This window comes from Camelus ferus, chromosome 33 (assembly GCF_009834535.1).
Source record: "Camelus ferus isolate YT-003-E chromosome 33, BCGSAC_Cfer_1.0, whole genome shotgun sequence".
Lineage (NCBI taxonomy): Eukaryota > Metazoa > Chordata > Mammalia > Artiodactyla > Camelidae > Camelus > Camelus ferus.
In genome coordinates this window covers 19009018-19027467 of record NC_045728.1, presented here as the reverse complement: position 1 = coordinate 19027467, position 18450 = coordinate 19009018, and the positions used below count along the sequence as shown (strand labels likewise).

The 18450-nt window shown below is 36.7% G+C and overlaps 1 protein-coding gene across 1 annotated transcript in view; it reads left to right on the top strand.

Moving 5' to 3' along the window:
- The window catches only part of DDX10 (DEAD-box helicase 10), a 214185-nt gene that overhangs the window by 113165 nt on the left and 82570 nt on the right, over nucleotides 1–18450 (top strand). The window contains exons 14-15 of the mRNA XM_032472750.1: nucleotides 11304–11423; nucleotides 14270–14431. Of these exons, the coding sequence (XP_032328641.1) occupies nucleotides 11304–11423; nucleotides 14270–14431 (282 nt within the window). The remainder of the gene's footprint in view (nucleotides 1–11303; nucleotides 11424–14269; nucleotides 14432–18450) is intronic.

The following is an 18450-nucleotide window of genomic DNA, read 5'->3' as shown; positions in this document are numbered from 1 at the left end:
AGCAAACTAACTTAGAAATAACCACATTGAGTCCCAGAGATTTATTTCATGTTCCAATATACTCTTTTCTTTTGGACTTACCACTTCTATACTTATATCCCAGGCATTCTTTGGGGCTAAGAGAGAGAATATTTGGGAAATGGAAGACAGTTACTGTGCATCCTGTCAGTAGCTGGTTAAGAAATTCTGAAAGTTTCCTGTTGCTCGTTTAATCATTTTGTTTTCTCTATTTAGAGTTAGGAGTTTGATTGGGTGTCTATTAGGGGAAAAAAGTGATTTGGCTGCATGATGCAGTGTTTTTGCAACATACCACTAATTGTGAGAGGATTGTGTTTTTATACAGCTTTTACTTTCTCTTGTTTCTTCCTTTCTTGTGATTTTGTTTTCAGATTGTCTCTTTTTATTTCTGTAACTGTCTTAACTCTACACGGCTGTCCTTTCCCCTGTCTATTTTGTTCCATATGTGCTGTCTCTTTTGTCCCGCAAGTCTTCCTTGAGTCTCGACACAGCACTCTTATTACCTTTCTAGCCCCTCCCCTCGCTGTATTTCACCTCTGTCTGTAATTACTATTTTCTTTTCCGAGAGTGACATAAGAACATTCAATTTGTCTTTGTTTTCAGTACCAGTAGAGACCTTTCAGGGATAACACTGGAACTTGGAAAAAAGCATTTAGCTTTGGATTTTGACCAATATTAATAATGTATGTGGTTTGGAATCTACATTAATTTTTTAGTGAAAGTAGTAATTTTTCTCATTGTTTTCTCTTGTTGTAATTTATTCTTTTAAAAATACACAGGAGAAATAGCAATAGGTGTCCCAGTACAACATACATTTTCTTTATTTAGTGAATTCTGTATTGAAGAATTTGCTCAAGTAGAAACTGTATTTCAATCTCTGAGAGAGGTTATGAGCTCCAGCATTTGGAAAGTAGGTTAAACTTTCATAGAACAGTGTTTCCAAAGTTTATTTTAATCAGTGACATTGTGGAGTCCTGAGAAGAGCACGAGCTTCAGTGTTTGAAAAAGTACAAAATTTGAGTGTGATGAGTCTGTGTTTTTAGAGCCTGCCTCTGTCTCTTTCAGCAGGGTAATTGTTTAACTTATTTTATTGTCAGTTTCATCACCTGTAAGATGCAGGCAGTACCTCAAAAGGGAAGTTGTGAGGAATAAATGAAACATAAAACATCTCGCATGGTGTCTGGCAGATGGTATCTCTAACTAGCTAATGTTCTATAAACTTCTCAGAGAGAAGTGTAGCGACCTTCTGATCTGCCAGGTAAGTCCATCTGGATTGGCACTTGTCATATGTCAGAGCTTAGAACAAATTTCACAGTATCATAATGTGGAGTAAGGAATAGGCTTTACTGGGAAAAGGGGACATTTTGTGAAAGCCAGGGTCAGCAAGAAGTATGGCATGGGTTTCCCATCCCCTTATTCCAAACAGAGGGGTGCCAGAGTTTTGCCAGTGTGCTCCATATAAGCATAGGTTTTTACTCTAGTGAAGGCATCCTGTCCTATATTATTGTCTCTTATTGTAGAAGCGGTAAATCAATCATACCAGTGAATAGGCACGTAAACTACCGGGGAATCAGACAGTGGAGTGTTGATGCCTGCAGTCATCTGAGAAATTCATCTGCCCAGCAGGTGGAGACCTAGGGCACTTGGGAGGTTGGGTCTGCCCTGCTAAGGGAAGAAGCTATGGTTCTGTCTGAAGCTGAGTGAGGTTGCAGCCTCTTCTGCTGGGAGGAGGGGATGAAGGAGCTATTGCATCTCACTGACTAGGCACCCAGAGTGGCTCCTGACGGCATTTTCAGACTGTTCTTTTTCTTGCATATACTTCATTGCCCAGGGTCAGTGAATCCACTCCCTCAACAAATTAAGTGTCAAATGTGAAATGTTACACATTTGTTTATTTCTGTGCTACTTAAGTAAATTGATGTCAGAATAGGTAACAGAGGAATGCATTTCAGAGTCTTTGAATGAATGTTACTCCCAACAAAAACTCATCTTGATTTGACCAGGCTCAGCTCAGCTTCACAAATAATTATTGATTTGTTTAGGCACAGTGTAGGTACTTACCCAAGGAATTAAACAGCGAGTAAGACAAAGTCTGTATCCTCAGGGAGTTTGGTGTGGTGTCTAAGAGAGGTAAAGTAGAAGTGGAAGAATTTCTTAAAAACAGAAGTAGAGGGGGTGGTGGGAAGAGATAAACTGGGAGTTCGAGATTTGCAGATACTAACTACTATATATAAAATGGATAAACAAGTTCATACTGTACAGCACAGGGAAATATATTCAATATCTTGTAGTAGCTTATGGTGAAAAAGAATATGAAAATGAATATGTGTATATTCATGTATGACTGAAGCATTGTGCTCTACACCAGAAATTGACACAACATTGTAAACTGACTGTACCTCAATTTAAAAAAAAATAGAGGTAGAGTATAATAAATACCAAGAGAGATAATCACCAGAAGGCTGAGGGAAGAAAGTGAAAAAAGGTCTCGAAAGATAGCCAGTGTTGAATCTTAAATGTAATTTGCCTTTTGGGGGAGAATTTCAGACATATTGCTAGCTCCTACATTTTCTAGTCTGGATGGACTAGAAAGAGTGATTTTAAAAAAATGTCACTTGGCTGTGTAACATAAGGAGTTTGGAGCTTAGCAAAAATTTCATTTTAATTCTTTGGGAATTGTGGCTTGTAGTAGTTTTTAGGAAGTTGCAGTTCTGAATATTGCATTTTAGTGTTACACATTTACTAATGAAATAGCAGGGACTCATTCTAAGGTAGGAGAAAAATAAACAAATGAGCAAGAATCTGTCAGCAGCTTCCATTGGCTGTCAGACTTAAAAATGTTTAAGTGCTAAATAGGGCAGATGAAAATTATATTAATCACTGCATGCTCAACATGTAATTTGCTGGGGGAAAAATGACAAAGTAGTAGAGTGTTGAGGGGCAGAATACTCTTTTCTAGATATTATGCTTTTGAGAGATTTGAAAAAAACAATTAGAGGTCAGATTTAATCATGTATATGGTTCTGCTATAAAAAAAGAAAAAAAGAAAAACATTTTAAAAATGCATTCACTGAGAAATTCTTTTCATTTTGAATAAAACCATTTGCTGTTGACCAGGTCTTGATTTTCATTTTATGGGATCTCTGAGTGTTGTTTAGGAAAATTATGGGAAATTGTAGTCTCAGAGATATTTCTAAGATACTTTGTTACATGTGGTATTAAGGTAAGCCCACAAAGTAGGTTTGTTTTTTTTTGTTTTTGGGGTTTTTTTTAGTGATCAATATAGGCTTATTCTTGTTATTTTTAAAGTATAATTTATGTATAGTCTTATATTAGTTTCAAGTGTACAACAGTGATTCAGTATTTTTATACACTATGAAATGATCACAGTAAACCTGGTTATCATCTGTCAAAAGTTATAACATTATTGACAATATTATTATATTCCCTATGTGCTACATTATATCCCTGTGACTTACTTATTTTATAACTGGAAGTTTGTACCTCTTAACCCCCTTTCTCTGTTTTGCGCATCTCCCCACTCCAGGATTTAGCGTTCTAGCCCTAACTTTGCTGGTGCTGGCCCTGTGATCTTGAAATTTGCTTCACTTCTGCATTTGTGTGTGGATGCAGTGTTATTTCTCTAGGTGATTTTGGCCTTTTCATCCTCCAGGTTCTGTTCTTAATAATGCCAGTACTTTAAAAATCACCACTGTATGGCTTTGCATACCACTATTTTATAAATGGTGTAGTTTTAAGAATATCCCGTGGTAAAGGATTAGACATCGTCGAAGCACACTGTTGAAATGGAGCACATGTACGCTGGCCTTTGACCTTTCCTTTGGTACTTTGGCTTAGCTTATAACTTTTGTATAAAATAGAAAGCAGAGCTTGGAAACTTGACTGTACAAGTAGTTGTGAACATGGCTTCGACTAAACATGGCAGTGATGTCATTATTTCTCTCAGTTAAAATACAACCCACGCATGTCTTGTGATTTACTAATGTCAGCCAGTTTAGAAAAATGGCAGACATTGGAACCATGGGTAACTAGGAACAGTGATTAATTACCTTGTCTTAGGAGTTTGGGAGATTGGCATCAGCATCTCTTAAATATCTTAAAATAGCATGTCAAAAAAATGTCTTAACTAGGCAGGTACCAAGCCCAGTTTGAGTTTAGTATATATCTTAGTTCTATTACAGCAGCTCTTTGTAAAGGCTTGAAATCATATAGAAACTCTCTTTCTGTAATTTAGAGTATAGAAGCGTGTGCATGTGTGTGTGGATAATTTTTAAAATTGCAGTTCACTGAAAAGCTACTATTACATGGCATTTTTATGTTAGACTTTTATGATGAATGAATTTTCAGAAACTCTGCTTTAGATCACACTAATCAGACTGCCAAGTCATTTGTTATTCTTGTAGGTGCTGGAGCCAGCTATGAAATTCTCAGTGAAACCTATAATTAAATCTTGTTGAATGTTATTTTGATGCTGTCTCATTTTGATTAAGCAGATTTTGATTAAATTAGCGGCTGGTGTATTATTGCTAGGTCTTTGGTATCACTTGGAAGGAAGGTGGTAGGGGTGTTGCTAGTTTAGTGCTCCCCCTAGAGAGTGTACCTCAGTGTCATATTGTTTATAGTGGTTTCATAAAAATGCTGCCCCAAGTCTTGTAACGTAGTTTATTACCACCATTATTGCCTCCTTTATGTAGTCAGTCTCCCTTAACTTTGTTAACTAAATGACTGTGTGAAAGAAGTTAGCTTTCCTTTTTATACTGCTGAGTTTTTGTATATCGCTTATAATATTTGTAAGTTCTAGCAGAATTTCAAAAGTTGTAGGAGACAACAGAAATTGATGTAGTCAATTTGGACACAAGTTAGAAATGAAATCCATACTGTCACTTTTTTTAAGTCTAAAAAGAGAGGCAAAAAGTATGTATCAAGCTCTGTTTCTCTAAATTGCTTCCAGCTGCCTAATTCCTAATATAGAAATATTTATTAAAAATGGCAGGTTAAAAATTGGATTCTTAAGGCAAAATATGACTGGCTTTATAATTTTGTTAAGAAATAGGAAATATCCCAGATTTCGTCTCTGTAGAGTGGCTTTTTTGGGAGGGGCATGGTGTGTAGCAAATAATGCGTATTTCCTGGCTAGCAAAAAAGCAAAAACAAAGACAAAATCAGTAAACAGCCTAAACAATTTCAGTGAATTAAACACAAATTTCCTAAGATAGTGAGTTAGAAATATGAATTATTTTCAAAATTTATCCATTGCAACAGTATAAAAACTGCTGAAAAGGTAGAATGATCTGTTTGAGATAATATATAGGACAAAGACAGTGATGGATTTGCCTGGTCATGAAGCTCAACTGGGGATGAGGCTTAAAATAAGGAAATAAGCAAAGTAAAATATGGCTTGGATGGAGGAAAGGAATTTAGGTCTTACCTGGACTAATTGGAGGCAATGGAAGATTTAAAGAACTATTGACTGAAATGCTAGAAAGAAGCTTTTTAAAATCAAGGGAAGATTTTTGTTAATTCTTACAAGGAATAGATGAGGAAAAGAAGACAGATGTTGAGGGAAGAAACTGGTGTTTGAATGAGGGTTTGGTGGGGGGACTTACTTATGAAAAATAAGAGAAAGAATATATAGAGGGAGATGGCAACTGTATTGGAGATAGATTTGAAAGTTATTTTTCTGAAAGCATTGAGTCGTTAAGGTAGCAGACACATACTCTCAGGAAGAATTTATTAGGTTAAAAAGCAAAGTGTTCCAAGTTAAGCCAGTGGCTTCAGGGAGTAGGAATCTTAAAGGAAGACTCTAACAATCAGAAAACACTGCAGTGAGTGTTTGTGCCTTATGATTCTCCATAACCAGAAGGAAGTCCAAGCAAAACTGAGATCACGAGATATTACATAGTTTTTGATCTGAGGCGGGGGAAAAAACAATACTAAATCATCTGTTTTCCCATTTATGTTGACTGGTTAAAATGATTTTTTCCAAAAGAATCACGAATGTTTCATAATAAATACTTTGTCATTGATACTTTATATATTGTAGAACTCATTAACCATTGTCATTACTTTATACATTGAAATTGCAATTTACAGATTGCAAAGAGATTAGTGGTGCACGGCCTTATTGACCATATGAAATAGAGAACGAGAAAGATTAACATTTACTTATGGTTTGCTTCTTAATATAATTACCAGGACTGATCTAGCCTTAAAAAAATGGGGAACTTTGATGGGATATGTAGGCTCTCATCTGTATGATTCTGTGTTTGGAGTAAACACACATTATTTATACAATGTTAAAAAAAATTTGGAAAGATTTATAGAATGGTTCTTTCAGGCAGTCTTCTAGATATGATTTATGAAGTGTCAGTATCAAGTAATGAGACAAGTGTCTCATACAGATAAATTCTGTAACAGCTATGATTCTCATCAGAAGGAAGTAGAATTAGGCCTTGTAATTTAAATAGCATATTCTTAGCAAAGATCTTTTGGATAAAGTGCCAAAAGCACAGGCAACAAAAGCTGAAATAAGGGTACCACATCAAACTAAAAAGCTCTAACACAGCAAAGGAAACAAGTTAAAAAGGCAACCTACAGAATGGGAGAAAATATTTGCAAACTATGTATCTGATAAGGGGTTAATATCTGAGATACATAAGGAACTCACACAACTCAGAAACAAAAACCCAAATAATCATATTTTCAAATTCTAAGTGGGTAAAATACCTGAATAGACTTTTCCGAAGAAGACATACAGATGGTCAGTAGTACATGGAAAGGTACTCAACATCCCTAATCATCAGGGAAGTTTCGATGGCTTTAAACTAGAATGTCAGCTAGTGCATCCTTACTTCATACTGTAAAATTAGAATATGTGAGTTACTGTAGTTCAGTAAATGTAGGATGATGAAGGCATTATGCTTATATAGCAGGCAGTTTTGCTTTTTAAAAAAATCATAAATATGTTCTAGTAGGGTTTGGTGATTTAGGCAATAGAAATGTCTCAAGGTCAGTAGGTTCAGATTTTGGAGTGGCAGTGTTTATAAACGCTGCAAAGTGCCCTTACCTTTAGCATGAGGGCTTAGGCTTTAATAGGTGTCCTTCAAGGTCCCCACCAGGGTTGATAGCTCTTTATTTTGTTGGTTTTCTTCACCTTTAGATACAATTCTATTATAAACTATTAATTATTTGGTGATGCAAATGAAGCTACTTTAAGGAAAGATAAAAATCTGACTTCTTTGGAGTATCTTTCCCTTTAATTCTAACTTTCATCTCCTTGTGGTTTTGTTTTTTATTGTTTTGCAGTAATGCTTTTATTTTACCCTCTAGGATATCCAGTAATGCTTATATGAAAGTAGGTTTTTTTCATGGATTATAATTTGAATCTTCTTGTAGCCAATATTAACTAACATGGCCCTTCTGATAGGAACCCTTGTTGTGTTTGTAACTGTTCTTACCTTTTATTTTCCAAGTTGTTCGTGGCAACCTGCTACAGCCATCACTGTCGAGAATGACTTGATGCTCTATCAGCTTTGTATTTTGAGATTTTCCGTTTGGCATTCTATTTGAAAGTCTAGCATACATGTTGTGGAAGAAGTGCAAATAGAAATAAAAATTGCATTTTGATGTTTCATATCTTGTCAGGAAATCTTTCATAATATTTTCTGGATGCTGCAAATTTCATTCTTACACCATTAATATAAAGGCTCATAGTCAAAAAATAACTCTTACCTAGCAATAGGTATACTTTACAGTTTCTGTGACAGTGTATAGAAATTTAAAGTATTAATGAGCACTTTCCCTCTGGTCCAAGAGCCAATGTTGAAACTTTTGAGAAAAGTAAAATCTACATTTTAAGGAATTAAATTCATTAAAAAAAAATCTTTTAGTTGGAAAAGCACTAAGTATGGCACAAACCTAGAAAACCTAGAAAATTTTATTATTTGAAAATGTAATTTCATAAAAATTTTAAAAAAATCTGCTCAGTAAAGGCCAAAACAAAGCAAAACAATAGACTCTTACCCTATATGGCAAAAGTATAACCATAAAGGATGAAGTGGGAGAAGAGACTGAATCATCTTTAACAAATGAAGAAACTTCACAGGTTAATAAATAAAATACCAGGGAGTCATTAAAAGTATTGACAAAGAATCTGTACTGTGCACTGAAAAATAATACACGCCTTTGCAAAGATGTTCTGCTATGTTCAAAATAATACAAATGGAAATTAAAACTTCCCAGAGATATTATTTTTTCACCTAGTTGACCAGCAAATATAAAGCCAAATATTATACTTTGTTTGACTAGATATGGAGAATCAGTTGCTTTCAGATTTTTGATGGGAGTATAAATTTGTATAATTTGCCTAGAAATACCTTTCAAAATTTAAATGCGCATACTCTTTGACCAATGGCTTTAACTTAAAGGAATGTACCCTAGGTAGATAAATGCTCACGAAGACGTAAATATTGTGGTAACATGGGTTCTTCATATGTACTTGAATGTGACTGGAATGTCTTTGGAAGGATACAGAAAGAGCTAGTAGCTGTGTTTGCTTCTTGGAAGGTAAACTGAGGTAGATGAAGAGGACATAAATGTGACTTTTTAACTGAATATTCTTTAATGAATAAATAAGCATGTATTAACTGCTACATTAATATTGAAAAGAATGACATTGAACTACGACTCTCTTGTAAGCCATATATGAAATCCACCATCCGTTGACTCACAGAAGGCATTTGTTCAGCGCCGATGTGCCAGTCATACAGCAGTGTTTGGGTGTTTGCTACTCAGTTCAAACACCTGTCCCTTAAAAGGAAGTTTTCTTCGACTTTCTCACCCTAGACTAGCTAGGGCAGGCACCCTATTAAAGATTTATTCATCCTGTATATTTTGTCCAAGCACTTACATCTGTGATTAAATAGTCAATGTTTAATTTTTTTCCCCTGTTGATAGAGTGAGGTTCAGTGGGAGTTGGGAGTCCACCTGTCACTTTCACTGCTGGGGCAGTGTGTACTCTGATGTCTTGTGTGTTGATGACACTCTGCAGATTTGAATGAGTGAAGATTAATCCTAAAGTATCAGAGCAAAGCCACAGCCTATTAGGAAAATACAGTAAACCTGTCTTCTCACCCATGTTGGCATTTCTGTTCCATTCTTCAGTGGCTTCCCTAAAACATACAAACAAACAAACAATTTAACCTTTTTTTGTGGGGAGGAGGGGGATATCACAGACCCCTTTTAGAAACTATGATAAACCATAAAAATGCAAAGATGCAAATACCCCCTGACTTTTGTTACATAATTTCAGTGACAACATGGATTTCCCTAAAGCTCTTGATGTAGACCTACTTCACTCCAGGGTTTCTCTCTGCAGGGTTGTTTTTCTGACTGTTCTTTATTTTATTCTGACAGTTTTTGGTATCTTTCCTTTGTGACTATTTCTCTTGTTTTTCTGGGTATTTTTTCTTATTTTTCTGAGTGTATTCTCTCTTTTCTTTCGTGTTTTATTACATAAAATTTCAAACATACAGAAAAGTTGAAAAAAGTACACTTTGGATACCAAAATATCCATCACTCATATTCTGTAATTAACTTTTAACCATATTTCCTTTTTCATGTAGTTTTCCATCTATCCATTCATCATCCTTTTTTATTTAATTCATTTTGGAGTAAGTTGCCAACATCGTTACACTCTTCCATATTCTTCAACTTGCCTGGCATTAACTAAAAGTACAGTTTTTATTTACAGGATACTTTTTTGGGGTAGAAGTTTACATACAATGAAATGCACCAATTTTAAGTGTAACATTTGATGAGTTTTGACAAATGTATACACCTGTGTACTCAAACGCCTGTCAAGATTAGGAGCATTATCATCGCCCTCAGAAAGTTTGCTCCTGTGGCTCCCCAGGATATTTCGTGCTTTTTTTTGGTTATAACTCACTCCTCTGTGTTATTTTTATATCATAATGATTTTCTCAGTTTGCACTGTTTGATTGGCGTTCTCTCTATCACTAGCCCAGGGCTGATGACAGTATGGGCCAACCCAAGATCCTTAAGAACTGACTTAGGCATAAAACCAAGAAGATCCTGTAGGAGTCAGTAACACAGTCTCCAGCCCTGGTGGTGGTGTTGCTGGTGTTCTTTGATAAGTATTTAGAGGGAGAAAGGAGGTGTAGGAGTGATGGCTGGATGGAAGGAAGTCTTATTAGTGAGAGTGCCCTGTGTTCACAAAGTATGCAGTTTATTTTGGTTGACAAGCTTCCTGTTCAAGAACTCTTACACTGTCTCACTTTTGGACACAGCTTAGTTATCATAAGATGTTTCCCAGTATTCATATAGTGAGTTACTGTAATGGGAGGGAGATTTTTGAGTCACAGACAATGTATTGGAGTCATTTTGCTTTTCAGGGAAATACTTTCCTAGTCTAAAAATTCAAAGTTGTACTTGGAAGTTAGAACTATTTTAAAAACGTGCCCTGTTTTTAGCTGGAAGATAGCTTTACTTATCTTATCTGTCCATTTATCACATTATCATGTAGTTTCTTTTTTTTTTTAAATGTATTTTTATTGAAATATAGTCAGTTTACAATGTTGTGTTGATTTCTGGCATACAGCACAATACTTCTGTCATATAGGAACATACATATATTTGTTTTCGTATTCTTTTTCACCATAAGTTACTACAAGATATTGAATATGGTTCCCTGTGCTATACAGTATAAACTTGTTTTTTAATCTATTTTATATATATTAGTTAGTATCTGCAAATCTAGAACTCCCAGTTTATCCTTTCCCACCCTCTTCGCCCCCTGGTAACCATAAGTTTGTTTTCTATGTCTGTGAGTCTGTTTCTGTTTTGTAAATAAGTTCCTTTTTTGTTTGTTTGTTTTGATTCCACATATAAGTGATATATGGTATTTTTCTTTCTCTTTGTGGCTTACTTCATTTAGAATGACATTATCCATCATGTAATTTCTGATGCTTCTACATTATCAAGGTAGCATAGTTTTAGTAATAAAAAATTTTAAGGTTATTTATGTCTCATGTTCCTATCGAAACCTAAACCCCTTTAGGATTGGAGGTGGGGGCGTTAGTTAATAAGTCTAATAGTTTTACTTCTAGACAGTAATTTTGGTGCTTCCCATTATCCAGTGAGCAACACACACACTCAGTTCTGGGAAGTGTGTTGCTAGTGTTAAGTTGTTATTATGAACCAGCTATTTACCTAATCATCTCTGTTTTTTGTATATTCTCACACAGAAGAAAGAACCTTCTAAATCCAGGTTGAAGAAAAAAGTGACCAAGGTCGCAGAGGCAAAAAAAGTAATGAAGAGAAATTTTAAAGTAAACAAGAAAATAACGTTTACTGACGAAGGGGAGGTAAGATTCTGCACATGCTTCGTTTCTGAGGTACATTCCAAGTACTAGAAAGAGTCTGAGTCTCCTGCTGACTTAAGCATTCTTTAGTAGGAAAAATAACGTTTGTGTAAAGGACTCAGGCCATTCCTTTCACTGCTCCTGTAGGGTTTTGGTCAACGGTACATCTGTCGGCACGAATGCCTCACTGACAGTAAACTGCGGTATTTCTTGATGATAACAACAGTGTTGGTTTTGAACTTTCCAAATCCTGTTTTTATAGATAAGATTTGCTAGTCATGGGGGCCCATCTGTCAACACGCTCTATGGGAACACGCTCAAGGCTAGTAACACAGCTACTCACCACAGCATCTTTTGCTTAACTTTAAAAAGCCTCTGCTCTTCAGTTCCTCAGTTTCACGTGCTGTATTGGCATGCTTTTCCTTACTGGCTACTGTGGGAAGGAATTCTTTGCTTTAAAATAACCTCGGGCACATAGCTGCCTGGTTTTCATCTCACTGTGTACCTGGTCTTAGTGTAAATTCATCCCTGTAGAGTGGGGAAGGGGTTACCTCTCACAGATTGCTTGAAGAAGGTCACTCTATTACATAAGAATATTATCTTCATTTTTAAAAGAGTCATATCTAGAATATCAGGTGACTCACTTAAGGAGTGGTGTCTGGTCAGTGGTCATAGCAGATCTTCTAACTGTCATCTCCCAGTTTCACTCTCACCGACCTGTAGTCTTCCCTGTTCATCTGGATAGAGCACACCGCACCCCTCGCCCACCGCGATCTCATTTCCCTTGCCCTGTTTTTATTTTTTCCTTCATTGCACTTACTATTTGACTTTACATTCTGTATTATTTGGTGATTGTCCATTCCTTCCACTCCAGCGGCACAAGGTGAGGTATTTCTAGTCCACTGGGATGGGAGAAGCAGCGTGAGGGAAGGCGTCTGCCCACTGCTGTGTCCTCAGCCCTTAGAAGAGAGCCTAGCAAATAGGAAGCCCTCGAAACAAACACCTGCTGAGTGAATGAACTATTGTCTAGTATCTCAGTGAAATAACAGAGCTTTTTATACTGAGAGTAATGTATCACATCAGTTATTTCATCATGACTAATATAAATGCTGTCTACACAGTCTGTATTCAGTGGAGTATGTTTCCTTTTAATTCTGAAGTTAACGAAGATTTGGATGTTACTTTGGGGAAGAGGGCTTTGCTTTAGAAGCCCAAATCTGCAGTAATATATAGAGTAAAATGATGTGCAAATTAGATGAAAACCAACAAGTAGAATGCAGTTCAGACTGTTGCTGGAAGTTGCAAAGGAACCCTATATAATTGATAAACATGAATCTTCATGAAATTACTAAAAAGAGGCCAGCGCCTGAGAAGCAGGCTAAACCAAAATACAGTTGTATTGCATCAGATGCTGACTGTGAAAGGTTAGTGCTGTTGCCATAATGAGGTTCCTTGCTCTGCTCCCGAGTGTAACGGCACAAATCATATCCATTAGCTTCCAGATGAGTGTAAATCCTTAGCTGTAAAATGTTTCAGTGTAAGCTGATTGCTGAGAGGAGCTCTGTGTGGCGTGAGCTATGCTGAAACTTCTGATCTAAAAGTATCAAAGAAAAGCCACCATTTGTTCAACCCACAAAGCGAACTTTTTTCACTCTGGTTGGAAGAGGGGTGAGAAGTCAGAGCAATGGGTGGCTTTCTTACTGTCATAGCTGCTCCCTCCCGCTGCTTCCTTGGTGTCGGTGATGGCTGGCCTGGCTTCTTGTGCAGTTGTGTTCGTGACCCTGGTTCGTTGCCTAAAGTTGCGGCTCTGTAGAAATCTCATCTTGAAGAATGACTAGTGGTGACAGGAGTGAGAGGAGGCATTAACACCTGCGATGTGTGTGCCTACAACTTGCATTTGCCTGCTGGTTAATCAGTGGTCTTTCAGAAAGAGTGGCAGCTACTTAAATCCTCCCGGCAACCAGTCATTAGGTAAAATTAGAGAATCCTTTGTGTCTAAATTGTCTAGTGTTTTAGTATTGTTGGTCCTGGAAAATGATGAAGTCAAACAAATCTTATTTTTCAGGCAGGGACACAGATGTCCAGAGATTAAGTAATCCATTCAGGATTATGGATCAAGCTAGTGAAAAAGTCAGGACAATTAAACCAGGTCTCCCGACTCCCAGATCAGGGCCCTGACTTCTTCATCACCTTGTTCCTAACCATAAACTGTATGTGTCAAATCACGTAGGTTTGAGCAGGCTTCTGAGACCCACTCTCCTTTACACTTAGCTTAGTTATTTCAGCTTTTATGTGTAGAACCAGCTGATGTGTGACACATCAGCCACTTTTGAGCATCTAGTGCGTGCCAGATAATGTGTTGGGTTCTGAGGATACATGAATAAGACATACGACTGCCCTCGAGGGGATTAATGCTGGTAAAGAAAAACAGGAGAGTGAAACAAGCCAGTGTGGTGAGAGCATGACTGAGGTACACCAGGGTGCCGTGCTGTGCTGGGGCTGCCCCCTGCCACCCCGTGCGGATCACTGGGAGCTGAGTTGGTGGCGTATAGCCTGCCCAGAACACTGAGATGATGTTGGGGCAACATCCTTCTCCAAATCATCTTACGAAATTTTCCTTCAGTTCTGCTCTTACTGAGTTGTGGCAGGATTCCTTTATCCTGCCTGGGATGGTGTTTTCTGTGACTTGCTCACTTTTATTATATAGTTTGTTAGAAAGTTTAAGAAATACAGGTTGTAAGGCAGAAAGTGTGTATGTGCACCATTTCAAAGTCACTCTATAAAGGGAAGTGATGCTCTGTTAAAACTCCCTGCCTTCCTGCCCCATACTTAACCTTTTCTGTCTGTAGTTGGTTCAACAGTGGCCACAAGTGCAGAAATCTGTCTCAAAGGAGACCGAGGAAGAGGACGATGCCGGCGGTATCAACTTAGATAAAGCAAAGGAAAGGCTTCAAGAAGAGGACAAATTTGACAAAGAAGAATATAGGAAGAAAATTAAGGCAAAGCATCGGGTAGGCTTTCTGTCTTGAATTAATACTGAATGAAATTTCATATATTCTAAACATATGCAAATAATTATTAGATACTCATTAATAACCAAATTACTTCGTTGTCTCTAACAGTGCTTTTTCGGTGGCTATTTTGTTATTTTATCTAGTCCTTCTTTTTCCTTCTGCTGATGGAGTCTTTGTTTGCTAACTGGTTTCTGAGAATGTTACCTAAATCTACTTTTGGTTGAGGTGACCCACATTACAGTGAATTTTTTTTTCAGTTTAAGTTTTAATTGGGAGAACATGGTAGCTGCACATGTAGTTGTTAGAAGTAGGTACACAGATATCCTAGGTGCTCCATTTCTATAATTTGTCATTTCAGGAACGTTATATAAATGAAGCTATGAAGTATGTAGCCTTTTAGGACTGGGTTTTTTGACTCAGCACGAATCTTTTGAGTTGCAAGTTGTTCTGTATGTAATGCTCCACTCCCTCTGTTGTAAGTAGTGTTCCATGGTGTGGATGAAACAGTTTGTCTCAAGGTTCACTCATTTGAGCAACATTAGTGTTGTTTCCAGCTTCAACTTAACAGTTAAATTTCCTCCATAAGCAGTTACTTGGTAATGGATATAAGATTAAGCTCACTGTATTAAGGAAAAAAAAAAAAGGAAACCTTGTAAGAGGGCGAGTGCCCTGTTGACCTCAAACGTGGCAGTTTCCTGTTATCCTTGAAACAGAGGATTATTCCATTCTGGTCACTCGTGATGGTGTTGTCCTTCCACACTACTTACAAGTGGACGTTTCCCTAGATCAATGAGTCAAGTAGTGACATAAAACACATTTACATTTTTAAAGAAGTTTCTGCATCATGCCCTTGGGACGGCTCCTGACCTCCGGGTAACACAGCATCATGCCGAAGGATCAGTGCTGTGACAGTAGGTTCTGTGTTAAGAAACCTTGAAGCCTTCGGATGTGGACATCATTAACCACATCCCTAGAAGGAGTTTGTAGTTTTTGACTCCTGTTTGACCTTGTAACTATTTAATAGCCCAGTAAAATTTTTTTTCAATAGAGGAGCAGTTCTCATTTCTTTAAGATTTGTTGCAGCTTCACAGTAGTGGATAAGAAAAAGCAGATACTGAAGATACAGCTTCACGGATGGAGATGAATGGTGAGAAAAACATTCCAGAAGTATGGAGAACCAGTGAGCCTGAAATACACTGGTTGCAGTCACTGGGCATTAATATTTTTGAGACAACAAAACATTTCCTGCCTTGCTGCTTTCATTGAGTACAGTGCTTTGTATGGGAATTTGGTGCTGATAATTTGTCATTAAATTTTTTAATAACATTAGGAGTGTCAGCAGCTGTCATGTTTCAGCTTACATTCTACTTAGAGTATTTATCTAGCATAAGAACAATTGTCCTTTATTTTATTTATTTATCTATCTATTTATTTTCATATATGTATTTTTTATTGATGTATAGTCAGTTTACAGTGGTGTGTCACCTTTTGGTGTACAGTGCAATTGTTGTCATACATACATGAACATCCTTATATTCATTTTCTTATTCTTTTTCACCATAAGTTACTGTAAGATATCGAATATAGTTCTGTGCGCTATACAGCATGAACTTGTTTATCTGTTCTATATGTATCAGTTAGTATCTGCAAATCTCTAACTATCCGTGACTATCCTTTAGTTTCAAATAGTAGCCATCAGTAAAAGAAATGTGGAGAACTTACATAAAATGAAGGCTCCCCCTTCCCCTACCCCTGCCTTCCTCCCCTTTTATCTTCCCTTTCACCCTTCCCCCACGTGTGGAAGTTGCTTCTGTATCCAGGTTGTGGAATATTGTTTCTGAGACATTTAGGAACTTAATTTCAAGTTGACTATTGTATAGTTATTGTACAGTGTGTGCGTGCGCTAAGCTCTACCCTAGGCTGCGAAGATGGAATATGTAAAATACATGGGTTCCTCCGTCCTGAGGAAGATTATAGTGAAATCACGGTTAACTCTGGAGAGTCTGTCACTGCAGAGAAGCTTTGTGCACCCCAGTTTTTTTACATTAAAATTTTTGAAATAAATAATATCTTCGCCTTTTTTCCAAGATCAAAGTGATAAAAAAGTTAGCGTTGAGAAGTCTTCCTTCTGCCCCGCCCTGTCAGTCTTATTCATACCTCTCCCCCATACATAATTATTTTTATTAATTACTGATGTATCCTTATAGTCTCCTTACGCAAAGGCTGGTAAACAGAAGTACATATTCTTATTTTCTCCCTTTGTTGCATGAAAGGTAGAATACTGTATGTACTGTTCTATAGTTGTTCATTTTCACTTATCTTTGAGCTTTTATGTAATTCATTTTCTTGTCTTTGCACCATTGTTAAAACATAGAATATGATTTTTAAACCATCGCTGGGATTGTCTCACAGCAGTGTCAAACAGAACAGTGTGGGGCTGACATAATTGTGAGAGAACTCACAAGAACTTTACATGCTACTGGTTTTGAAGTCAGTCCTCTGTAACTAAAATAGACATAAGGCCTTTTTAAAAAACAAGTCAAAGTTTGTTGTTTTATATAAAATAAGTATATTCAGCACAAGGTGGCCCATAGAATATTTTCTATATTGGTGACTGAAGATATTATGTAGCCTAAAGAAAGCACAAGGAGGTAACTAAAACAGTCTTCTCTCTGTTCAACTTCAGTGTAAAAGCTACCTTGCACAAATATGGTTCGTTTCTTGGTATTTTCATCAGTAAAATGATTATTTAAATACATACAAGTATTTGCGTATTAACTTAGTGTAAATTTCATGTTTGTGAGCACTTAGTAGGTTTATGACAGTTGCATACGTAACACACGATACAGGTGCTCAAATCAGTTGTGCATGAAGCTGCCATGGACCAAATTTCTGCCTACAAGGCGTATGGAGTATTTTTTTAAATGGCAGGTTTTACCCTTTGGCATAATGTTTGGTGGAAAGAATGCTGTGCTGTAAGGTGGAACACTTGCATTTGAGTCTTGAGTCTAGCATTATGTGGTCCACCTGGGGGATCACCAGTCATCAGCTTAGACTGCATGTTCCTGTTCTGAAAAATGAGGAAATGAAAATACGGGTTAATACCGGGTGATCAGAGACATCATGGGAATAAAATTATCCTTTTCTGTTTAAAAAAAATGGGATTTTAATTTGTCATTTTCCCCTGCTGACCCGTTAGGTTCCTTGCTTGATGATAAGGCTACCTTGTTCACTTGTTTTCCAATGGTCACTAGCATTTTACTTTAAAAACTAAGTATATTATTAATCTTGCACAGTTTATCTTAATTGCATTACCTGAACACAATATTGGTTTTGAAATCATATTTTTTTCCCTAATTAAGTGTATTAAGTTATTATAATGACAATTCTTAGTTCTTCTAGCATGAAGTTTTACCTCGGGCAAATGTGATTATGTTTGCCTTGAAGGCAGTTACTTATAAGTTTATTATTTCTATGAAAATATACTGAGAAGAATTGTATGTCCCTAAAGACTACTTGAAATACTAACTTTTGGGTCTAGGAGTAAGCATTACTTCATGAAGATAGAAAAAGGTGAAGAAACTTTTGATACAAAATTATGAATGAGGAATGTGCCTGAAAGCATTTTACATGTGAAAAGGAAACTTCATATAGACTATAACATGGTTCTGTATTTGACACATTTAAAAAATACATGTCAACTTTAGAAGTTTTTATGGGGTTAGAAATGTTCTTTCAGCATGTTAAAAATTTTTCATGATTATATTTTTAGTTTAAAAGGATAAGATAGTTAATATGTACGTGAATTTTGTCTTAATGATCCTATTTGAAAGTAGTCGTTTATTCTTGCTGTTTAAAACTGGCAACCTCACACCACAGCTTTGAATACGCACTCAGGTTTTGTAATGCAGGTCTCAGCTATTCATTTATTCCCGCCTGTTCTTCCTCCATGCTGTTACACCTGTCCTTGCCTCATAGTTTCATCTGCCAGATTCTGAAAGCTATGTAAGTTTTAC